Here is a 25,174-nt window from a genome sequence, read left to right as displayed (position 1 = left end):
AATGTGGAGGTGCAGTTCTTGCTCCCAGAGAACTTACAGGCCAGTGTGTGACAGGGGGCCAGGCCCACTCACAAGTGGCTCAGATACAAGGCATGAGAGAGGCTCAGAAGGTACATACGGAGCTTAAAGTAAACAGAGGCCACGTCGGGGGAGCCAGGAGGGGCAGTGCAGAGGAGCGGCACTGGGATAGCCTGAGGGCTGGGGTTTGGACAGGCAGAGAGGGCCCTGTGACCACTCCGAGTAGAGATAAGAGAAAGGAAAGAGCAGCATCGGGCGGGGAGGGGACCAGGAACAAGAGAGGAGCCCTCTGACGACCAGCTGAGGCGTCCGTGCACAGCTGACTTACAGCTTACGGGAGCTTGTGAGGAAGTTAACAGCTAAAGCAGGTGTAAGCGGGCTGTTTTGATTGATGTGACTGTTAGAGGCTTATGCCTCACCGCCTGAGCTCTAGCCGAGATACACGTGTTGAAAGACGCTGGGCGGAGTACAGGACTGGGGTGGGAAGCTCTGAGATGATAGTCTGGACACACTGGGAGTGCGGGGAGCCATGGGGAGGCACTGGGGTAGCAGCCTGCAGAGGCGGGTGAGGGCTGTACCGTGGGTGTCTGAGAGACCGAGCTCTAACTCTGTTTGCCCAAACACTCCTGTCCTGGCTCTTAGATCCCTCTTACCTGGCCTCCCTGGTCATCTCATCAATTCTTTCCCCCACCAAAGATTTATTTATTTATTTCAAAGGCAGAGTGACAGATAGATAAACTTTCTTAAAAAAGATTTATGTATTCACTTGAAAGGTGGAGTTACAGAGAGGGAGAGGGAGAGGGAGAGGCAGAGAGAGAGAGAGAGAGAGTGAGAGAGGTCTTCCATCTGCTGATTCACTTCCCAAATGGCCACGATAGCTGGAGCTGGGCCAGTCCAGAGCCAGGAGCTTCTTCTGGGTCTCCCATGTTGGTGTAGGGGCTCAAGGACTTGGGTCATCTTCTACTGCTTTCCCAGGTCACAGCAGAGAGCTGGATTGGAAGTAGAGCAGCCAGGTCTCAATACAGTGCCTGTGTGGGATTCCGGTGCTGCATGCTATGCCACAGAAATGGCCCTCAGAAACATTTTTAGAAGAATAGTAAAGGGGCCGGAGGTACGGCTAACTCCTGGTTTCTCTCCTTGACAAAGCATGGTCTTTCCTTTGAAGATTTGGCTTTTCCTTTTAGTTAGCAGTTTAGAGACACAGGTGAGACTTCAATCTACTGTGTCTTGCAGCTCCATAACAAACAAAGCTGGGATACTGGAAGCCAGCAATTTCCCTCTTCTCTTCCCTTCCTTTCCCTTTGCCCCTCGTCCTTCTTCCATCATCACACCGTGCAGAGCAGCGCATGCAGTCACCTCCATCTGCCTAAGCATCTGACGGAATTTCACAGATCTTGCAGCTACGCAATCCATCAGCACTTCGCAGAGAGCACTCCAGCGAGGCACTCTGTAGAATGGGGAATTTGTCTTAGAGCGCTTGAGACAATTGCGGTCTATCCTGAAGACAGTCACACTTAGTGCCTCACCCCTTCCTTATGCCAAGTGTTAGTCTCGCCCTTCCCTCCTGCCACTCCCCTCCCCTTCTCTTATTGCCACTCTCCCCCTGCCATGTACCTGGGCATTTTTGTGGGTTTTTGGGTCAGTTGTAGTTATGAGACTATTTAATAACCAGTACTATAGCCGGTGCCGCGGCTCACTAGGCTAATCCTCTGCCTTGCGGCGCCAGCACACCGGGTTCTAGTCCCGGTCGGGGCGCAGGATTCTGTCCCGGTTGACCCTCTTCCAGGCCAGCTCTCTGCTGTGGCCAGGGAGTGCAGTGGAGGATGGCCCAAGTCCTTGGGCCCTGCACCCCATGGGAGACCAGGAGAAGCACCTGGCTCCTGCCTTCGGATCAGCGCGGTGCGCCGGCCGCAGCGTGCCAGCTGTGGCAGCCATTGGAGGGTGAACCAACGGCAAAGGAAGACCTTTCTCTCTGTCTCTCTGTCTCACTGTCCACTCTGCCTGTCAAAAATAAAAAATAAAAAAATAAAAAATAATAATAACCAGTACTATAGGACTTACACACCCAACAGGTTTAATTGACTTTGGTTTGAAATGCTTTAGGAAGTAAGTCCCGATCCAAGGACTCCCAGAAGAAGAAATTCCAGAGCTGTCAGTGGCACGGAGAGTTTGTTGGTATCCCCAACCCCAAAAGCCCCAGATGTGCTCGCTCATTCTTCAGAGAGATTTCAGGCTTCCAAAAGGTACTTGGGGGGGGGGTACTGTTTCAAATAGCAAAAGTGTCCTGTTTTAAGCCAACTATAATATAATGTTTATAGTGGGCTTGAAGGAATGTAGACTGAGTGGCTGGCATGTGTTTACAACCTTATGTGAAGACCTTGTGCAAACTCTGAGAAGGCTCAACTCCTTTTTTTTTTTTTTTTTAAGATTTATTTATTTATTTGAAAGAGTTACACAGAGAGAGGCAGCGGCAGAGAGAGAGAGAGAGAGAGAGAGAGAGGGGTCTTCCATCCAATGGTTCACTCCCTAATTGGCCAGAACGGCTGGAGCAGCCCCGATCCGGAGCCAGGAGCCAGGAGCTTCTTCCGATCTCCTACACGAGTGCAGGGGCCCAAGGGCTTGGGCCATCTTCTACTGCTTTCCCAGGCCATAGCAGAGAGCTGGATTGGAAGTGGAGCAGCCAGGTCTCGAACTGGCACCCATATGGGATGCCAGAGCTTAAGGCCAGGGCATTAACCTGCTGAGCCACAGCGCCGGCCCCTCAACTCATCTCAATATACTCCAGTCTGCAAAGAGAAGCCAGCAGTTCCTAACTTTACCTCTCTCCCTTTCCTCTTTCTCTTCCCTTCCTTCTTTCTTCCTCTCTGCATATTTTCCAAACTCCAAACATGGCAGAGCACAAGGAAGAAGAGTTACAAGTCTCTACAGATCTCCCATAGCTATCTTGAGAAGCACAGAACTGTCCTCCCTAGTCTAACAAAGGTTTTGTCTATTATATGATAGTAGAATGGTGAGTTGGCAGAAAGTCATGGTCTCTACAGAGATACATCTGTAAATCAGGGGTGACCTATTATGTCTTGATCTCTTTTAGAAAGAGATATTTGTATTCCGGAGTAATTCTGAGTATCTTATTGGGGCATACCAATGACATTTTAATTTAATTCTGACAAGCTTAGAATGAAAAATAATAACAGGGGCCAGCACTGTGGTGCAGCGGGTTAAAGCCCTGGCCTGAAGCGCCAGCATCCCATATGGGAGCTGGTTCAAGTCCCAGCTGCTCCACTTCCTATCCAGCTCTCTGCTATGGCCTGGGAAAGCAGTGGAAGATGGCCCAAGTGCTTGGGCCCCTGCACCCACATGGGAGACCCAGAAGAAGCTCCTCACTCCTGGCATCAGATCAGCTCAGCTCTGGCCGTTGCGGCCATCTGGGGAGTGAACCAGTGGATGGAAGACCTCTCTCTCTGTCTCTACCTGTCTCTGTAATTCTGTCTTTCAAATAAATAAAATAAATCTTTAAAAAAAAAAAAGAAAAATAATAACAGATAAAGGAACTCTGGATGCCATCAGGAGCAGATGCTTAGCCTCACTGTTAACACACTGGTGAAGATGCCCACATCCCCCAGCTCTGGATCCTGACTCCAGCTTCCTGCTAATTCAGTCTCTAGGAGGCAACAGGGATGGCTCAAGTAACTGGATTCCTGCCACCCACGGGGGAGACCTAGACCAAGTTCCCATCTATAATCAGGCCCAGGCCTGGCCATTGCAGGTATTTGGGGGGGGTGGGCCCAGCACTATGGCACAGCAGCATAAGCCCACCACTTGCGATGCAGGCATCCTGTATCGGAGTGCCAGTTCCAGTCCTGGCTGCTCAGCTTCACTGATTCAGTTTCCTGCTAATGCTGCCGGTAACACAATGGAAGATGGTTCACATGCTGGTCCCCTGCCAGCCATGTGAGAGGACTGGCCCAGCCCTGGCCATTGCAGACATTTGGGGAGTGAGCCAGCAGATGGAAGATCTACCCTCCCCTCTTTACCCTCCCTGCCTCTCCCCATCCTCCCCACCCCCATCTGTCTCTCTGCTTTCCAAATCAGTTGATTGATCAATCAAAAAAAATTTGGGAAATGAGCCAGTGGATGGGATCTCTTTTTCTCTCCCTGTATCTCTCAAATAAAATAATTTTTAAAAAAAGATGCCTTGAATCTGACACATGGCCAGGGCTCAAGTGCCTTCCATCCACTTTCCCCCTTTGAGGGTGAACGATTGAAGACCAGTGTGCCTAGGTGAGAGTGGCCTCGTGAGCCCGTTTCAGTCTCGGCCTGGGTACAGCTAGTGGCAGGAGGGTACACTGGGCCAGGCCATGATGTCTGGGACTAACAAGGGACTGCTGATGTATTTGAGGCACATGGGGGCATCCCCGAGGAAGATGGTGGCACATTACCATCCCTGGTGAATAATCAGAAATGCTTGAAGCAGGTGAGAGCCGTGGAGACAGGGTCACCGCCCTCCTGCCGCGGCGCCCAGCTCGGCAGCCAGCCTCGTGTCGCTGTCCACTGACTTGGGCTCAGGTGCTCTGTTCTCTCGGCAGAGCTGCGGAGGCCTTCGTGTCGATTCAGCTGGAAAAGGCGGGGCTGCGGGACCTGATGCTGAATGACTTCCTCCTCAGGAAACAGGCCCTGGCCGACAGGATGGAGAGCCCCGTGAGTGTGCAAGGGGAGGAGCTCCCCAAGCCATGGTCATCTTCTGCATTGGAGCAAATGAAACTTCCTCTGTTGCTTTCAACTTCTTTGTATGATGCCATTAAAAACGCACTGTAGAGAACGGGAAACAAAGAAGTGCAAGAAGGAAAGAGAGGGGCGGGCACTTAGCACAGCTGCTGAGACGCTGCCGGGGACACCCACATCCCGTCTTGGAATGCGTGGCTGCGAGCTCTGGCTCCGCTCCCAATTCTAGCTTCCTGCTAATGCGCACCCTGGGATGCCACGGATAATAGCTCAAATACGTGGGTCCCTGCCACCCTCACAGAAAACTTGGACCGAGTTCTGGGCTCCTGGCTTCAGCCTGGTCCCGTTCTGGCTGTTGCAGGCATTTGAGGAGTGAAGCAGCATATCGGAGATCTCTCTCTGTTTCTCTGCCTTTCAAATAGTGGTAAAATAAACAAAGAGAAAAAATTTTAAAACAGATAGAAAGGAATCAGTGCAAGCAGATGACAATCACAGTCGTTTTCAAAAATGCATGCATTTTTCCAAGACCACTTTCTAAATGAGAAAGTTTTAGCAGCTGCCCACTCCTCGGTGGACCCATGGGGACTCAGGTGACTTAGGCAAGGTGAACACCTTCCCGTCTGGTTACCTGCTACCTTGCGTTTTCAGAAGCTCCCACCACGTTACTGTTTCAGCCTAGTCTGTTGCAAAATCCTTCAGGATTATCTAACACCTATCAGATCAGAAAGAGCGCAGGCAGCACAGTTATCAGTTATCAGTTGTGTTGGTTAGAGTTATCAGTTAGTTCTAGTCATCAGTTGTGTTAGAGTTATTGGTTCTAGTCATCCGTTATGACAGGGTCAGGGATTTTAGCCTATTTTACTTTTTAAAGATTTATTTATTTATTTGAAAGGCAGAGAGACAGAAGGAGAGACAGAGAGGTAAGTTAGCCTGTAACTGCTGGCAGAAGAAAACGACTCCGAAGTCACAGAGGAAGAATGTAATTACTCACCGCAGAGCAGGCAGCGTGAGTTGCATGATTGTGCCAGTTCCTCTGTGTACCCTGTTCCCTGGGGACGAATGGAGGAGGCTACAGGCACGTGACAGTAGAGACACACCAAGCTTGGGGAACCCGCCTCTTTTATAGCAAGCCTGCCCTTTTCCCGAGAGGGAGACATTACCCTGTCCCTCAAGATTGTTCTCGGGAAACACAACCCCGAGCAGTAGTCAGGACCTTGCATTTTGGGCATGCTCAGAAAGATGGCAGAGCCGCAACAAAAGACTGTCTCCAAATGTACCCCCTGAAAGAATGTCTCAGTTCTGTGGGTTGTTCCTGCTTAAACTTTGCTGTAAGTTTGTACCTGTGTATTAGGGTGGCTACATTCTGCTAGTCAACTACTCCATAGAAGCGCGGTCATTCTCCTTTATCACAGGATGAAATTGGAAAAGTCAAGAGGGACGTGATAACCGAATATTGTCAGAAGTAAGTATATTACACCTGAATAACACACGCTGATTTCTCTGACCCGGATGGCGATGGATGACCAACAATGTTACACAGAAGTCAGATAGTCAGGTGGTCGGGGTTTAAGCAGAGCACTGTCCTGCTGGACAGAACCAAGTGTCCCCTAACACACAGAGGAGCATCAGCTGTGTAGGACAAGAAGCACCTGGGAGAGGTGGGTGCCCACCTGCCCCGCCCGGACGTTGCTTCTGGACAGAAACGTCCTTCGGGGAGGTAGATGCTGGGAGTCCTGGGCCGGGTGGGACCCGTGGATCCTCCGCAGGTTCATCGTGCTTTGTGCTGACTTTAGGTTTAACCGCCGCATGTGTCACCACGCTCTCCGGGGCCAGATTGTGGCCTACTACAGCAGCCTGAGGGCGCTGCTGGAAGACTTCCCCACCATCAGGGATACCTTTTTCATGGTGGGCCGAGCACAGGAAAAGAAGGGGCCGAGGGACCCCGAGGAGGGCCTCCAGGCCGACCCCAGGTGTGTAACTCCTTCCCAGCCCCTCCCTCCCCTTGGGGAGGGGCATGTTAAGTTGCCATGGAAATCCTTGCCCCCTTTTCTGCACCGCACCTTGGTCTTCTGGTCTAGAAGGAAAAAGCAAGTGCCAACGCGCCAGCCATAAGAGTATCTTCTTACTGGAACTCAGAAAACATTCTTTGTGTAGGGGGCTGTTGGACTGTTTTGCTAACCTGTGCTTCGTTTTCCCTGGGGAGCCCAGAGGTTTCATCAGTCCCAGCCTTTTACATAAGCCAGCATATGAAATAAACAAATAAATGAGTAAACTTGACCTTGAGCTACTCTAGCTTCAAATCTACTCAATGGAGAAGAAATATTCAGGAAAAAAAAAATGAAAAACTAGTGTCCTGGATAAATCAGCATCTCCTATTTTATCTGATAGGGAAATATATACAGATATAGATATTAAGTGAAAAGAGCAGAGCTGCTTCCATAATTCCTTACCATTTTTAAAGGATTGATTTATTTATTTGAAGAGGAGAGTCACGGAGACAGAGAGCAAGACCTTCCATCCATTGGTTCATTCCCCAAATGCCTGCAGTGGCCGAGGCTGTTCCAGGCAGAAGCCAGCAGCCCGGAGCTCCATCGCAGTCACCTACATGGGTGGCAGGGACCCAAGCACTTGGACCATCTTCTGCTGCTTTCCCAAGCCATAAGCAAAGAGCTGGAAGTGGAACAGCCAGGACATGAACCACTGCCCATATGAGATGCTGCTACACCACAACATGGGATGCGAAGAGGGAGTTTTTAACTCTACCCCAGGATGCCTGGGAGGAGTTCAAAGAGCAGGTGACAGGGAAGTGAGAGCACATCAAGAGAACGAGGATAACAGAGGCTAGGGGGTGCGAAGACATGAAAGAAATTGCCATCCTCAAGCTCTTGACTGGCAGATAGCTAACCATCAAACTACGGCCAGTTCCACGCCAGTGCTTCCAAGGTGCCCACTTTGTGGAGAGCAGTGCTGAGTTTCGTGAATTCAGCCAGGGCACTCCCCTGGGTAGACTTCAGGATTTACCTACTGGAAGATGCATGTGAGAGAAGAGTGGGCCAGGTCTGTGCCAGAGGATTTTGCTGACGCCGGCTGCCCAGAAAGGCCACGGGTGTCTTTCTTTCATGTGAGGCATCAAGGCTGGATGAATCCTCTGCGATTTCTTACCTCCATTATTTCATCACTTGCTGGTCAAGTAGAAACCCAACCTGCATTTGGGATCAGACTTGCACAGTAGTTTCCAGAAGGTTACCCGTGAGTTCCCTGCCTTTGTGTTTAGGACAAAATGTGTTCAGGATTTTTATTTTTCATGAGCTCGATTGGCAGCAACCAAGAAAGGGAGTCAGAGTGTGAAGAAGTGGGATGTCTCTCTAATTGACAGGTCTTGCTCAGTTCCTTTGTAATTTCTCATAGATGACCATGTGTTTACTCCAGGCTAAGGGAAACATCACTTATGCTGGGCAGAGGGAGGAGGGGGCATCATCCCACAGAACTGGTCTCTGTGCATTAGGGGAGAGTATCCCATCCTCTGGGAAGGTGTGGTGCTTGCAAGTATAACACAGGCTGGCTCTCAGGCTGATTGCCTCAGGGCACAACCTGAAAAACAGTACATGGCAGCATTGGTGCCAAGTGCTGTGCAGTAGAGAAAGAGACAAAAGAGAGGGTCCTTCCCAGGCAAGGAGAAGTAGACAAGTCTTACAAACAGTGTAATAAAGAATAAGATAGAATAACTGTTGAATGGAAGCACCAATAATTGGTTGGGATTAGCTGAAGGACTGGGTAAATGGGGCTATGGATCATGAAAGGCTTCCAGGGTGAGGAGCTGCTTCACCTGGGTCTTGAGTGATTGTCGCTCCCCCTCTTCGTGGAGGAACGACACAGGACCCTGCGCTGTTCTTTCGTCTGCTCGGCCCTCCCCGGGTTTGCTGTTGGTTCTTCCCGGGTTGGCTACTATCCCTTCCACCTCCGTGGAAGGGCAGTTCCCCCTGGCCGCATTCCCCACTTCCGCAGGGGAGCGGCACACCGCCGGCCGGCTTTCTCGGGGGCTGCACGGGTTCCCTTAGATGTTCCCCATAGATGTTCCTGGTGCATGCCGTCTCTCTCCTCCTTTATAGTCCTCCTCCGCCAATCCCAACTCGGCTGCCCACACGCCGAGTACGCTGCTCTCCTCCAATCAGGAGCAAGTCCTACAGTTTATTGGTTGAACTGGAGGCAGCTGGGTAGAAGCTGTTTTCTCCTCTCCCAGCGCCATATTGTGGGAGAGCAGATGCATAGAATAAGTCTTAATTCCAGTAACCCAGTCTAGTCCGAGCTGCTCCCCACAGAGGAGAGCAGATGCATAGAATAAGTCTTAATTCCAGTAACTTAGTCTAGTCCGAGCTGCTCCCCACAGATCCCCCTTTCTTTTTATTTTTTTGGCGTTGATACGCGCCTGTCTTCGGTGTCCCGCAGCACACACTCTGCTCTACTTGCTAGAGTTGCCACAGGCTCTTACAAGTCCTATCAATCAGGCAAACCGAATCCGGGTCCTCTCTTCGCCATGTTGTGAGGAGGTTTTTAGGCGCTGATGCGTGCCTGTGTTCGGTGCCCTGCAGCGCATGCTCTGCTCTGCCCGCAGGGGCTTACAAAACCTATCAGGCAAACCGAATCCAAGCCTTCTCATTGCCGTATTGTGGGGGAGACTTATTAGTGTTGGTTTGTGCCTATCTTCGGTGACCTGCAGCTCATACTCTGGTCGAGCTGCTTGCTGGCGCTTACCGCCTTAAATCAGGCAGACCGAATCCAAGCTTAATATTGTTGTATTGTGGGGAAGCCTTACTGATGTTAATTCGTGCCTGTCTTCGGTGACCTGCGGCGCATAAGCTGCTAGCTGCCCGCAGGTGCTCATCGCCTCACTTGATTAGGCAGACCGAATCCAAGCTCTCACATTGCAGTGTTGTAGGGAGGCCTTTTTATTTCTCTATTTCTCTATCTCCGGGCATTCCTATTTCTCCCATTTTACTTCTATCTTCCAGCATTCCTATTTTTCTCACTTTACTTCTAAACTTCTGTTTCTCTTATCCCTGCGGCTTTCTGGCACCTCGCCCCGCCGGCGGGTTCCCGGCTCTGCGCCGCTTCAGCCCGCGCGCCTCTCTCATCTGCGCAGCTTCCCGGCTTTGCGCGGCTCGGCTTCGCGCGCTCCGCGGTCTCCACGCTTAACCCTTTCGCGTCTGAACCACGGCCTACGCCAGCCCCGTTCCCTATCTATTCACGCCCCGTGCTCTCTCTGCACGCGGCGGCTTCCGCGAGTAACACAGCGTAGCTTGCGTCTCCGCCATTAGCATTCAATCTAAGTTCCCCGGGCTAGCCTGGCGAATTCAACCCAGCGTACGTCTCCGCCCCACGGTTTGGCTTCCCGTCCTTTGCTCCCCGGGCTAATCAGACGGATCCCAACCAGGCTCACGTTTCAGCTTCTGGTTTCAACTTTTCGCCCCCTATTCCCGGGCTAACTTGAGAATCCCAAAGTGGCTTTCGTGTCCGCCTTGGCCTGCCCCCCGCGGCTTCAATTTCCCTAACACTTTTCTCTACCCGGTATGTTTCCCTAAGTTTTCCTCCAACGATATTCCTCCCTCATTTCTCCTGGCCTCTCCCCACAGTCCGCGTCCGAGTCTGTTTGTTCTAGCTTTCACTTTCACTTTCGACCTTAGAGATTTCTCCCAGCTTCCCCCCGTAGTCCGTATCTGAGTCTATGCCTAGGCTTTCAATAGCTTCTTCCGGCACCCTTTTCGTCCGGCTTTTCCCTAGGCTGTTTGCTAGTCTCTCTCTCCGGTAATTTCCCAGTTCTTCCCGTTTCTTCCCTCTTAAGTTTGCTATCCGTCCTAGGTTTCCTATCCGAGCTAGGTTTCCTATCCAAGCTAGGTTTCCTATCCGAGTCACGGCACCATTATGTCGCTCCCCCTCTTCGTGGAGGAACGACACTAAGCCCTGCCTAGGCTTCATATCCGAGTCACGGCACCATTATGTCGCTCCCCCTCTTCGTGGAGGAGCAACACAGGACCCTGCGCTGTTCTTTCGTCTGCTCGGCCCTCCCCGGGTTTGCTGTTGGTTCTTCCCGGGTTGGCTACTATCCCTTCCACCTCCGTGGAAGGGCAGTTCCCCCTGGCCGCATTCCCCACTTCCGCAGGGGAGCGGCACACCGCCGGCCGGCTTTCTCGGGGGCTGCACGGGTTCCCTTAGATGTTCCCCATAGATGTTCCTGGTGCATGCCGTCTCTCTCCTCCTTTATAGTCCTCCTCCGCCAATCCCAACTCGGCTGCCCACACGCCGAGTACGCTGCTCTCCTCCAATCAGGAGCAAGTCCTACAGTTTATTGGTTGAACTGGAGGCAGCTGGGTAGAAGCTGTTTTCTCCTCTCCCAGCGCCATATTGTAGGAGAGCAGATGCATAGAATAAGTCTTAATTCCAGTAACCCAGTCTAGTCCGAGCTGCTCCCCACAGAGGAGAGCAGATGCATAGAATAAGTCTTAATTCCAGTAACTTAGTCTAGTCCGAGCTGCTCCCCACAAGTGATGATCCATGTTCCTGGTAGACAAGGGAGAGCCACCCATGCAGAGGCACAGAGCTGTGACACAGCAGGTGGACTTGTGCACAGCTCTTGTCCATGACCTCTGAGAACAGCAACGGGGAGAGAAGGGAGTGAGACCCAGAAGGCCGGCGCTCGTCCTGATCACGGAGAGAAGAGGAGCAAGATGGTTATCAGTGACACCATACAGGAAGCTACTATGATTGTCTAGACTGGGGATGGGCAGGGATAAGAGCATCCAGGTATCAGACTTAACGTGGAGCTGAGGGAGCAGGAGTCCAGATATCAACCAGTGCACGGCTTGGGTGGACAAAAAGAGTGCAGTGCCATTATTGTTTAACAGGTGTGGGGTTTCAGTTTAGGAGAGATGGATGGTGGTGATGGTTACACGGCAACGTGTGTGGACTTAGCACCACTGAAGTATGCACTTACAAACGGTTAAAATCCCGAGTCTGGCTTACATAGATTTTCCCATGGCAGGTGGGGTGGGAAGGTGGCAGTGCCGTTAGAAGGCAGAGAAGTGGAGGGAGATGATGACGCCCAGCACGGAAGCTTCCGGCCTGAGTTTCTGCCTCCTTCTCCCAGCGAGTCTCAGGGGCCTCTTATTCCCAGTGTTTTCTGTGTGTTCATGGACTTCCACTGCATCACGCTCCTGCCACAGTGCCATGTGTGCCCTGGAAAGCAAGATCCTGGAGCCCAGAGGCTGTCCTCACTTTGTATCCCCTGAGCAGCCCTCTGACTCTGACCCAGATTGAAAAGGAGGGTGTGAAGGGGAGGGGATGGGCCACTAGGAAGTGGAGGGGTTCCAGCCAGGGGCCTTTAGTCATCATCTGCTGGCCGCTTTGGTGTGGGCCTTGGAGGAGGCCTGGGATTATTAAACCAGGACATGGACACGAGAGCTGATGAGAGGAAAGAGAAAGGAGTGTCCCAGGGTGATATAATATGCTCAGGCTGGAAATCATTTATGTGTTGTTGCATCAATTTAATCAGTGTGATTTCCTCCAGCTGTGCTGAACAGTGTGCATCTGGAAACAGGAAGCTGAGGACTTGGGGGGGATGCAGAATTGGGGCTTTGCCGGGCCCCTAGGTCATGAGTACAAAGAAGCAGCGCACTATAGGTGCTGGAGACAGGGCGCTTCTTGTGCTTGACTGTGAGATCTGGCCTGGGTAGGGCAGGGAGTGAGGTCAGAGAGGCACTGCCCACTGGAAGGCGACAGCAGAAGGCTGGGTGAGGTCAAGGAGCGTATTTTGTGGTGAGGAAAGAGGTTTTCTGGGAGTGAAGGAGTGAAAGAATTGGGGGTGGGGGGATACAAGCTGGGGCTGGGAGAGTGAAGACTGCAGAGGTGTGGTGGGTGCAGGGGTGCAGCCCCAGGAGTGGGCTGCTTAAGGGGCTAGAAGTAAAGGGGGGATGGTGAGCAGCTCAGGGAGCTGTCTGGCTGGATAGCTGATGGGCCGTCCACAGAGGGAGGGCTGAGAAGTGGGCTACACTCCCTGCCCGCTCCCTGCACTGGGCACAGAGAGCTTTGTGCTCGGCTAAGGGCTCCTCAGTTGGAGCAGGAGTGGAAAAGGCAGAAAATAATAGTCAAGCACTTAGTAGAAGGTGCTGAGCCCCCAGGGGCAATTGTGTTGGTCCAAGGCCAAGGACTGGGCTCAGTCATGCTGCCAGGGTGCCCTGGCCAGCCACCAGCCAGCAGATCCATTCGCTCAGATGCAGACCTTGCAACTTTCAAAAACATTATTAGAGAGTCAGAGAGAAAGAAGGAAAGAGAGCGTGCGAGCTGTCTACAGCCATTCCACCCTGAATGAGCCTGATCTCATCTGATCTCGGAAGCTAAGCAGGGTAGGGCATGGTTAGTACTTGGATGGGAGAGAGAGTGAGCTTCCGTCCACTGGTTCACTCACCACAAGCTCCTAATGGCTGAAGCTAGGCTAGGCCAAAGCCAGGAGCAAAGAACTCAATATGAGTCTCCCAGATGGGTGATAGGAATCCAGTTACTTGAGCCATCACTGTCCCTCCTAGCACTGGCAGGAAGTTGGAGTGAGGAGTTGAAACTGGGTCTTTTTTTTTTTTTTTTAAGATTTATTTATTTACTTGAAAGTCAGAGTTACACACAGAGAAGACAGGCAGAGAGAAAGAGAGAGAGGTCTTCTATCCACTGGTTCACTCCCCAGTTGGCCAAAACTGCCAGAGCTGGGCCGATTGGAAGCCAGGAGACAGGTGTTTCTTCTGGGTCTCCCGCATGGGTGCAGGGGCCCAAAGACTCGGGCCATCTTCTACTGCTTTCCCAGGCCATAGCACAGAGCTGTATCGGAAGTGGAGCAATCGGGACTCGAACCGGCGCCCATATGGGATGCTGACACTGCAGGAAGCGGCTTTACCCGCTATGTCACAGCACAGCACTGGCCCTGGAACTGGGTCTTGAACCCAGGCACTCTGATGGGAGATGTGAGTGTCTTAACAGGCATCTGAACTACTGGGCCCAATGCCTGGCCTGCTACTCTTAGTTTTCGATAGTCGGGTTTCTTTTGGATATCATTAAACACTGTGAACTACATAATAGAGATGCGATTGGATTAGGCTGACTTTGATCTGCCCCAGGACAGGAACAGTCTGACTTTGTGGTTGCAAAGAGAAAGGGAGAAGGAAGAATCTAAAGGCGATGCACCCTGATGTCTGGCCTTGGGGACTGGGGTTGTGGCTCCTCTGCCCCAGGAGAAGCACAGAGGTGAGAGCTCAGTGCTTGACCTTTGTGATTGGGCTGGTGGGAGGCACTGCCAGCCAAGAGGAAGTGAGCTGGAACTCCGGCACCTGGAGGGGCCCAGGCCTGCCCCTGTGGCTTCAGGAGCTGCTGGCAGGTGGATGGAGATTGCGGCCAGGAGAGTGAGTGAGATTACCTGGGACCAGGGTGTAGAGGGGGTGAGCAGGGGCCAGCCCCGGGTGCACTGGGTGGGAGCCTCCACATCTAATGCACACTTCCTTCTGCTGGTTTGTCTCTGCAAAGTCAAGGTGGCACTGGTCTCTGGCCTTTGCACATAACCCTCAATTCCAGGACATCCCCTCATTAGCATGTGCAAGTACCCAATACTTTTTTAAAAAAATATTTATTTGATAGGCAGAGTGACAGGGAAGGAGAGAGAGAAAGACATACACACATAGAGAGACTCTTCCATGTGCTAGTTCACTCCCCAAATGGCTGCAATGGCCTGGGCTAGACCAGGCTGAAGCCAGGAGCCTTTGACTCCATCCAGGACTTCCACATGGGTGGCAGGGGCTCAAGTCCACTGCTTTCCCAGGGGCATTAGCAGACAGGTGGCTAGGAAGCAGAGCAGCCAGGACTCCCAGTGTCGCAAGTGGCGGCTTACCCATTGCACAGGAAGGCTGGCCCTAAATCTCCAGTTCTTAACAGATTGGTTGGTGCCAATGCATTGGACAGTGCCACATGCATTCCTAAGGTCCCCTCTACCCTTGCCACTTGGCTCCAGGCAGATGCCAGACATTTTAGCAGAACAATAGCAAACTTTGTATGACAACTCAAAGTTTCTGAAATATTTTTCACACACATGATATTTTTTCTTTTAAAAATATTATCTATAAAAATGCCCAAGTATTACATGTTAATCAAAAACTTTATTAAAAAGTCCATTTGAATGTAGAATAGTGATGGCTAGAGGCTGAGGATGGGAGAGGTGGAGCTAAAGGGAGGTTGGATAATGGGCCCCAAAACACAGTTAAAATGGAGGCCACAAGCTTTGGTGTTGCACACTGGGGTGACTACAGTTCACAATAACCTGTTATAGACTGATCGAGAACTGGAAGAGAGGAGCTGGTAGGCTCCAAACATAAAGAAACAAATGCTAATCGCCGGTCTACCCAATTTCCACCATACACGTGTGCTGAGATATTGCACTGGGGGTCGTCGTCGTGGCACCGGGAGCTAAGCCGCTGCCTGCAAGGCTGGCGTCCCATATCACAGTGCTGGCTCAAGTCCCAGCTGCTCTGCTTCTGACCCAGCTTCCTGCTAATGCACCTCAGAAAGCAGCAGAAGGTGGCCCGAGTCCATGGGCCCCTGCACCCACGTGGGAGACCCACGTGGAGTTCCGGCATCCGGGTGTCAATCAAGACCAGCCCTGGCTATTGTGATCATTTGGGGAGTGAGCCAAGCAGAAGAAAGATCTCTTAGTCTCTCCCTCTCTCTGTCACTCTGCTTTTCAATAAATAAATAAATCTTTTTAAAAAAATATTTTAAAAAGAAATACTGCATGTACCCCACAAAAATGCACATGTATTATAATTAAAAAATTATAATTATTTCTTATTTCAAACCTGTGAATTAGGAATCATTACCCCTACATATGGATGAAAAGACACAAAGAGGTGATTGTCTAAAGCCACACAGCTGTGGGAAATTGGACTTAAAATCAGGTCCTCTGATGCCAAAGTCCATACCCTGTTCCCTGCACACGTCGCCACTTCCCACACAACAGATGGACACAGCACCTTAGACTAGATGGCATCACATCTGTTCAAGTGGTCTCACGGTGGCTGCCCATCTCCCAGAATGGCGCAGACACCAGCCAGGGCACCGCCTCCCTCCACGGGTATCACAGAAAATTCACGGGCTTCCATTTGCATGAAGATCAAGAGATCTCTTCCTGCCATGTCCATTTTTGGTAAAACTACAACAAAAAGCAAGACATCGATTCAAGTAAAATTCAGGATGATGGTTCCTCTGGGGACCAGGGAAGTGCACCTCGGGCGTCACCTGTGCAGATGACATTCGATCGCTCAGACAGGCTGGTGGTGGCTGCGCTGGTGAGAAGCTGGTGAGAACCCTCACACCAGACACACATGGGGTGTGTACTTGCAAATCAGCCTGCCACAGAGACATGGCTGAACTGCTGCCCAAGAAAAGGCAAGGGAGCTGCAGGAGGAGGAGGGGAACAGAGAGGAGAAAGAAGGAAAAGAAAGCCAGAGTCTGGAGAACCTGGAAAGAGGTTCTTCTCCTCCTGGAGGAGAGGGAGGGCCTGGGGTCTACAGCCTGGGTTCCGGGGCTGGTTGGATGATCACTTATATGCACCCAGTATCGTCTTACGGGAGCCCACTAGGCAAGACCTGTGTGACCTCTGAGGGCCTCAGCTGCAAAACAAAAATCAGTGCAGCCCAAGGGTGTCGGAGGATTAAGGTACACGCCACAGGTAGCACCCAGGACAGCGCCGGCCAGCTCCTTCCTGTCCTGGCTTTTTCCTGTCCCTACCCCCGCACCACCCTCCTCCACACCCAGTCTAAAAGTAGCCCAACCACTCAGATCCCTGGAGTTATTTATACCTAACTCTGGCCACCTGGGAGCCAGCCTGCAAAGGAGACTCCGCTGCCCTTGGCCTTGGCCGCTGAGCCCTGCTGACAGGCTTACACAGTGCACCTTACTCTGCCTCTGACCTGCAGGGAACCGCTGTGTGCTGTGTTTCCTTCCAACTGCAGGAGCTTCCAGCCCCGGCCTCGGTGTTTGCTGTCCCCTGATGGAAAAGTCTTCCTCAACTTGTGGTTCCTGCCCCACCCTTCCGAAGTGCTGGCGATGTTCAGAACTCTGCCAGAAAAGGTCGGTATTTCCCCCCAGGTGCCAGAATGGATGCTGGCTGCTTTTGTAGGGCTCACGGTGACGCAGGCATCTGCAGCTGTTTGGATTCGTGTCTCGTGTCCACGGAGAATGAGAACGCGGACAAAGGAGGCCAGGCCAAGCTTCCTGAAACAGAGAAAAGGCTCCCGCAGAGCAGCGAGGGGGCAGGCTCCTGGCAGGCAGGCTGGTGAGAGGAGGGGTCTGGCTCTCCCGTCCTTGCTACGGGAAGTTTCACACAAGGATCTTTTAAGCAGGGTATCAGGTGTCCAGTGTCCTCCCCAGCCTGCTGCCCTCCCACCTGTGGCCCTATCTCGCCTTCCTCCCACCTGGCTAGTCTCCTAGCAGGCCTTTACAAGACCTCTCTCTCCACAAAGGCCTTTTTTGTCCCTTACTTTCTACCTCAACCTAACTGCCTCCTGGTTCAGAGATGGTCTCTCTGTCAACCCCCTCCCCCATTTTCCCCCAGGCACCAATAACTAAAATCTTTTCCCAGCTCCTAATACTTCTGCCTGCTTTACTATAGTTTCTCTTGGGCCTCATTATTTCATGAGTTCTGTTTTTCCCTGGTTATTAAGGAACACCGATTCCGGCTTTCTACATCCCCTATTAGTCTTCAATTTCCTCCCAAGCCCTCAGGGAAGCTCCACCCTGATGTCCTGAAGCCAATAAGAGGTTGAGATTCCACGTGTAGGTTATCCAGCTAACTGCTGGGGGTTGTTCTGTGTAGCTGCCTTACCAACAGAGAGTAATATTGGTAACCACAGACCAGAAGAGCGGTGGGCGGGCTTTTGGTACAGTGGCTAATACCCGACTCGGGATGGCGGAATCCCATATCAGAGTGCTTGGTCCAAGTCCTGGCTCCTCTGCTCCCCATCCAGCCCTCCGCTCGCGCACAGCCTGGGAGGCAGCAGGTGATGACTCAAGCAGTTGGGTTCTTGCCACCCACATGAGATCTGGATTGAGTTCCCAGCTCCTTGCTGCAAGCTGGCCCGGCCCTGGTTGTGGCAGGCATTTAGGGAGTGACCAGCAGATGAGAGATCTCTCTTTCTCTCACACTCTCTCTCTTCCTTTCAAATAAAATAAAGATAGCTAATAAAGATTTGTTTAAAGTAGATTTAGAAACACTTTCAAATAAATAAATAAAATTTAAAAAAAAAAGCACAGAACTCTCACCTGGGTCCAGCTGTTGTCCCCTGGTGACCACGGGACATTTGCCTCAGGATTCCCCACAGACGTAAAATCTGCAGAGGCTCAGGTCCCTAGATAAGTCTGCTGATAGCACGTGCACTTCCTCCTGTGTACTGTAAACCATCTCTAGATAATTTATGATGCATGATACGAAGCAAATCCATGTAAGTGGTTGTTACAGTCTGTATTTTAGAGAATAATGACAAAAAAACCTTTATGTGTTCACTATGGATGCAATTTTTTCCCAAATATTTTGGATCTGCAATTGCTTGAATCCATGGACAGGGAACCAGTATGGGGCACCCGCTACACTTGTTAAATAAATTAAAGAGCAATGTGGGGCTCTCCTGATTTTTCCAAGTAGAAATCTGTTTAGCAACCTCAGTTTCTCACCCTTTCTTTCATTGAAAAATTTTCAGTTTTTTTTTTTTAATAGATGAAAAGCTCATTTCTGTATAGTTAGATGATGGCTTTTCGCTTTCCTTCACTTGGGTGTTGATGTTCAAGAACCAGTGTTTGACACGGAGCCGTGTGTTAGTTTCAGCCGTGTTGGTCAGGCACTGTGCTTCTAGGTATCCACTCAGGACAGTGCTGTCTGAGTGTGGGGCCCTGCTGCGACTCCATCTGTGCCACTTGTCATTCACTGATGCTCATACAAGCACAGTTTCATCCGTCCATGGCACCAATGACAGCAAACAAAGGGAAAGGCATTGCTGTAACTCCACCCACCGGAGTTCCTAGTACCTGGTCCATGACTGGTTAGCTATTTTCTTCCTCACATACCAGCCTGTGTACCCTATGAAAATAGTTGCCCAAATATTCTTGCTTAAAGCCCTTGTCTCTGATCAATACTCGCGTATTTCAGTATGCCTGTCAGAAGCTTCCTCAAACGCATTTCCTCTTATTGATTTTTCCCACAGGCAGCGTTCAGAGCCTTACAGCTCACTCTGCGGCTGGTGGCACCTCTGCACGACATTGTGGCCTACCTTCTCAGCTTTGCAAAACTGGGCAATGGCCCAGCATCTTTTGAGTGTCCTCTGAGCCCAAGCGCTTGGAGGGGTGACTGGGGAGGAACGGAGGGCATTGGTGAGTGATTAGAGATCATTAAAATCACCTTCTGTATTCAATGGCAATTCTGTGAAGCCCTTACTAGTTGGAAAGCAGAACTACAATATTTTCTCCCGATAGACAGTGATGAGAAGGGAAGAGGAAAAGTCCCATTGTGTACTGTCTCTGAAATGCATGTTGACCTGATTGGTTCCACGTGTACAGGCTACACCACAAAGTATGTTAAGTCAGGAGTCAGGTTTTCATCCTGTGTCTGCCACTTGGTTACTGGGAACTGGGCACTCGACTCTCTGGGTCTCTGGAAATCTGTGCAAACATTCTGGAAGGATGGAGAAGGCCCTGCTGAAGACTGGTTTTCTTTTACTCCCATTTCCTTCCTGGCCTCCCTTCCTCCAAGGTTCGAGCCGGGCCCTCCGTGTTAAGATTGCAACCAGGCTGGGTGTTTAGCACAGAGGTGAGGGCTCCACTTGGGACACCGCATCCTATATGGGAGTGCCTGGGTTCAAGTTCCAGCTCCACTGCTGATTCCAGCTGCTTGCTCGCTCCTGCACACACTGGCAGGCAGCTGGTGACGGCTCAAGTGATTGGGTTCCTGCGCCTATGTACAAGATTCAGTTGAGTTCCAGGTTCTTAGCTTTGGCCTGGCCCAACCCCAACTGTTGTGGGCATTTGGGGGAGTGAACCAGGGTATGGGAGAGCTTTGTCTATCTCAGTGTCTGTCTTTCAAATAAAATTTTTAAAAAGATTTGTTAATTGAAAACCAGGGTTACAGAGAGGGACCCAGAGAAAGAGAGAGAGAGAGAGAGAGAACTTCCATTCGCTGGTTCACTCCCCAAATGGCTGCAATGGTCAGAGCTGGACGAGTCCAAAGTCAGGAGCCAGGAGTTTCTTCTGGGTCTCCTTCATGGGTACAGCGGCCCGAGCACTTGGGCCATCCTCCACTGCCTTCCCAGGTGTATTAGAAGGGAGCTGGGTGGGACGTGAGCAGCTGGGACTCAAACAGGTGCTCCGGTGGGATGCGGGCACTGCAGACAGTGTACCTGCTACGCCACAGCATTGGCCCCTCAAATACATTTTAAAATTTTGCATCCAACAACAACTGAAAGAGTCTTGTAGTAAGAATAACTGAGGCTTTTGTTTGATACATCAGGTGCTGATCAGTGAACTCTAACAGTACCCGATTATAAGATCAAAATAGGATTTTAGTATCCTACAGTGTTGATAAGATACTGCATAATTTTTGTATTTTTGAGTAGTAAGTTGGGTTTATAGGAAGCAGAGAAATTGATTTTGATCATTTGATTCACATCCAAATTATGTCACTAGTCATGTCAATATTCATTAGTAGCGAAATAGTATAACATAGTAGTCAGGGATTTTAAAGAATGAGAAGAGCCTAAGAAATGAGGCCATGGGCCTGTTTAAACCTGCTGATTTAAAACAGATGTGATGTAATCCAAATCTTCACTCTAGCTGGTACATATAAGAATTGTGGGAAACCCTGGGATGGGTGGCCAATACATTCATACAATAAAGAGTTAAGGGGTCTGTGACCATTCTGCTGTGGGGCAGGACCCTGACGGCCCCTGGGGAAGAAGGTGAAGTCCTGTGTGAGGACAGGCAGCACCGAAGGGGCAGGGCCAGAGCCACCTTGGCAGAGAGCACAGAATTCTTGCTGAGCCATGAGCTTTCCAAACGGTTAGCAAGTATTCTGGAGAAGCTCCCAAAGCAACTGTGCATCCTTTCCTTTGTCTAAGCTGGAGCCCATTAGCAATGGGGCTTCCTCAGACAGTGAGCTAAGACGCTCCTGGGGTGGGCTTCCGACAGGATGTGGAGAGAGGGGCACAGCCCAGGAATAGCACCTTGCTTTCCTTTGGGATCAGAAGGCAGGTGCTGCATGGAGGTGAGAGAAGCCCAGAGTGCCAGGGCCCAGCCCTGTTTGCAAACAAAGTCACTGCACAGGAAGTCCTGTAGCAGCTGGGGCAGACAGTGCCCTGGGGCAGAGCTGCGTGGACACAATCTGGGGGCACCTTGAGCAGGTACGGGGATCAGTCAGCTTGGATCACAGGAGACAGGAGGGACAGCCCTGGCAAGACGAAGGTGACAAAGCAGGACTGCAAGGGGTCAGCCTAGAGGTGTGAACCCCCTTCCCACCAGTGTGGAGCTGAGGAGCCGTGGGCCACGAGGCCCAACTGCCGAAGACCTAGGATCCAGGAGCAAGGGAATTGGCTCTGGCTAGTTACACGCTGCAAACCTGGAAGCCACAGATATATACTGGGGCCCTGGCTTCTCAGGTGCATGTCTTCTCCTGGGGCAGGAAAAGCTGTGCTACAGCAGAATGTGCTATTCTGAAAATAGATAAAGAGCGAACTGAACTAAAAAAAAAAAAAAAAAAAAAAGCCCAGGGCTTTTGAAAGCTGCTGGGCTGATCCTTCCTGGCCCGGCTCCCAGCTGAGCAGAACACAGGTGAGCAAGGAGACAGGAATCTGTCCCTTTAAGCATCTCAGAGCTCTTTGGAGGCAGATAAAAGGACTTTGGTGGACTTACCTGCTCTGAAGCATTTTGCAGACGGAGACTCGGGATTTCAGCTTTTGATCCTGCCCCCCCGTTGATTGACGGCAGCGGCTCTTAGCCGTGGCCTGAGCTCTGGGGGCCCCACCTAGCCAGCGACCCCCTTTCGAGTCAGTGGGTGTCAGCAGATGATATCATCAGAATGCAGGCGCTGGCCTTGTGATTTTCTTAGGAAAGATTAGGAAGCCGATCAAAGCCCACGTCCTATGCACAGAACTAAGCATTTCGGAAACTCACCAGGCAAATGAGAAGCAAACCACAGCCTCTAGGGCCGGTGCTGTGGCACAGTGGGTAAAGTCACTGCCTGCAGTGCCAGCATCCCATATGGGTGCCAGTTCGAGTCCCCACTGCTCCACTTCTGACCCAGCTCTCTGCTGTGGCCTGGGAAAGCAGCCAAGGATGGCCCAAGTACTTGGGCCCTCTACCCATGTGGAAGACCCAGAAGAAGCTCCTGGCTCTTTGGACCGGCCCAGCTCTGGCCATTACAGCCATTTGGGGAGTGAACCAGCAGAGAGAAGACCTTGCTCCCTCTTTCTTTCTCTCTGTAAACTCTGCCTTTCAAAAATAAATAAATCTTCTAAAAATCAAAATAAAAAAGCACATGTGTTCTGACCTCACATCTGACCACAGCTGCTGTCAGTGCTATTTATCTCTCTCTCTCTCTCTCTCTCTCTCTCTCTCTCTGACTTCCCAGACAGGACCCTGAGAAGGTGTGAGAAAAGGGCCCTTTCCTGACATTTCCTGGCCCCAGGGCCTGCCCCACCGCCCCAAACCCTGACCCCCGCCAGCACCACCTTAGCTGGCTCCTCCTCATCCTCGCAGATGGGAGGATGCTGGCCCTGCCCCAGCCGGCCCCCTCCCCTCCCCCTGGGCATCAAGGCTGCACAAAAAAAAGGAAAACCCAACAAGGCAGGGTTGTCCCAACCTCCGCCTCCGTGTTAATGGTCGATTGAAGTCCACCCATAGCTATTTTGCCGGGAACTGAGCATATGCAAAAGTGTACGAGCAGCACTATGTCAACAGCAGAAACACCAGAAAGAGAAAAATCACCTCGATCCCCCCAGTCGAGTGCAGAAATATTTGTGTCCCTCTGTACTCCCCTCTAGCCCTTGCCCAAATGCATCTCACCCTCAGACTTTACAGAGCTCTAGTCGGCGACTGTGCAATTTCATATTCTCCTTGTCTCAGTGTCATTGCACCAGCATCCCATATCAGAGCACCGGCTCAAGTCCCGGCTGCTCTGCTTCTGACCCAGCTCCCTGCTAATGCGCCGGGGAAGGCAGCCAAAGATGGTCCAAGTGCTTGGTCTCCTGCAACCCACATGGGAGACCCGGATGGAGTTCCAGGCTCCTGGCTTCCAGCTGGCCCAGCCCCAGCCTTTAAACACATCTGGGCATCTGGGGAGTGAACCAGCAGATGGAAGATCTCCTCCCTCTGTCTATCCCTTTCATTCTCTCTGTCACTCTGCTTTTCAAATAAATAAATAAATCTAAAAAATAAATAAATAACCAAAAAGCATTTCTCTGTGGTTGCTGCTTAGCCTGATGGAGCACATTGCTCATAGACCAACCATGAGGCCTTGGGAACGAGGCCCACTGACCACCACCACCAGGAAAGTTCTCGTCCACTTTGCTCTAATGCCACACCTCTTCAGGTGACATTTTTCTCGCAGCCTAGTAAGATCACCAGATTTTAGAGGAGTCATAAAAAGGTCTGATGATTGGATCCAGTTTGTAGGGGAGGGGGACTGGCACAAAAAGCACTTCTTGTGTTGTAAAACACTGGACGTGGTAAAACCTCAACTGGATACAAAACCTGGACTGCCCCATCTTCCTCTAAAGTCCAGGGAACATGCTGCAAGTATGGTGGCCGTTCTTAGCATGGCTGTGTCCTGACCAAGGTCCCAGGGCAGCTTGCCCGCTCCCACCATCCTCAAGTGCAAACAGAGGAGCACCACACATTGATAAAATTTGACGGTCCGTGGTTGCTGGCAGTGGAGAGCGGGCTTATGCCCTAAAGGACTCTCAACCCCGAAGTTCAAAGCAACAGGGTTTATAAAGGCAAAAACCACAGAGAGGGGAGGGGGAATATGTGGTTACTAGGGTCAGGCTGACCTAGGGCCTATGCGAAACTAATATCAATTACAATCTTTTTTTTTTTTTTTTTTTTTTTTTTTTTTTTTTTTTTTTGACAGGCAGAGTGGACAGCGAGAGAGAGAGACAGAGAGAAAGGTCTTCCTTTTTGCCGTTGGTTCACCCTCCAATGGCTGTCACAGCTGGCGAGCTGCGGCCGGCGCACCGCGCTGATCCGATGGCAGGAGCCAGGAGCCAGGTACTTTTCCTGGTCTCCCATGGGGTGCAGGGCCCAAGCACCTGGGCCATCCTCCACTGCACTCCCGGGCCACAGCAGAGGGCTGGCCTGGAAGAGGGGCAACCGGGACAGAATCCGGAGCCCCGACCGGGACTAGAACCCGGTGTGCCGGCGCCGCTAGGCGGAGGATTAGCCTAGTGAGCCGCGGCACCGGCCAATTACAATCTTGACAATAGACAAATTACAATCTTAACATCAACCAGGAGCAGCCGATCTGTTTTTTTTTTTTTTTTTTTTTTCCTCTTGACAGAGCGGAGTTAGACAGTGAGAAAGAGAGAGACAGAGAGAAAGGTCTTCCTTTTTCCATTGGTTCACCCCCCAAATGGCCGCCATGGCCGGCGCACCTGCGCCCATCTGAAGCCAGGAGCCAGGCGCTTCCTCCCAATCTCCCATGTGGGTGCAGGGCCCAAGGACTTGGGCCATCCTCCACTGCCTTCCTGGGCCACAGCAGAGAGCTGGACTGGAAGAGGAGCAGCTGGGACTAGAACCCGGGGTGCCGGCACTGCAGGTGGAGGATTAGCCTAGTGAGCCTCAGCGCCGGCCCAACAGCCAGTCTGTTTTAAGCTTGAGCGCTCATGCTAGGGAGTTTCTGTGTTCTGCCAAGTGGGATGCAGTGTGCTGATAGATCATAGCTTCAGACCAGAGTCTCAGGATGGGGGGTGCTTTCTCAAGATGGAGTCTTGAGTGCTCTAAACTGGGGTCCCTCTTTGTCAGGGGGTCCCTTCACTAGCCAGTGAGTGCGGGAGGAGGCCCAGGGCCTGGCCAGGTAGGGCACAGAGAAGGCTGCTTGGGGCTGGAGGGGCTGTTGAGACAGAGAACTCCGGAAATGCCCCGTGGGTCTCCCAGCCCACTCCTGCCTTGGGTATGGTCCTGCTCCCCAGAACAGGGCGGTCCTCTAAGCACAGAAAGTCACTGCTATGCTCCTGGGGGTTCCCAGGGATTCAGCCCAGCTGACATTCTGGTGGCTTGGTTAGCGCGTCCCCCTCGGTATTCCCTAAGGACACACTGTGTTCTCCCACTGTGATCAGCTCCTTCCATGGGCCAGTAACAGGCACAAAGTCCCGAT

General features: G+C 51.5%; 1 protein-coding gene across 1 annotated transcript in view; it reads left to right on the top strand.

The window, feature by feature from the left end:
- LOC100346633 (uncharacterized) overlaps nt 1-25,174 on the top strand; it is a 172,841-nt gene that overhangs the window by 86,817 nt on the left and 60,850 nt on the right. The window contains exons 23-29 of the mRNA XM_070073713.1: nt 2,122-2,261; nt 4,605-4,716; nt 6,153-6,202; nt 6,534-6,710; nt 7,533-7,535; nt 16,776-16,893; nt 19,020-19,185. Of these exons, the coding sequence (XP_069929814.1) occupies nt 2,122-2,261; nt 4,605-4,716; nt 6,153-6,202; nt 6,534-6,710; nt 7,533-7,535; nt 16,776-16,893; nt 19,020-19,185 (766 nt within the window). The remainder of the gene's footprint in view (nt 1-2,121; nt 2,262-4,604; nt 4,717-6,152; nt 6,203-6,533; nt 6,711-7,532; nt 7,536-16,775; nt 16,894-19,019; nt 19,186-25,174) is intronic.

This window comes from Oryctolagus cuniculus, chromosome 5 (assembly GCF_964237555.1).
Source record: "Oryctolagus cuniculus chromosome 5, mOryCun1.1, whole genome shotgun sequence".
NCBI lineage: Eukaryota > Metazoa > Chordata > Mammalia > Lagomorpha > Leporidae > Oryctolagus > Oryctolagus cuniculus.
The sequence above is the reverse complement of the archived record's forward strand: the minus strand, read 5'-3'. Positions and strand labels throughout refer to the sequence as shown.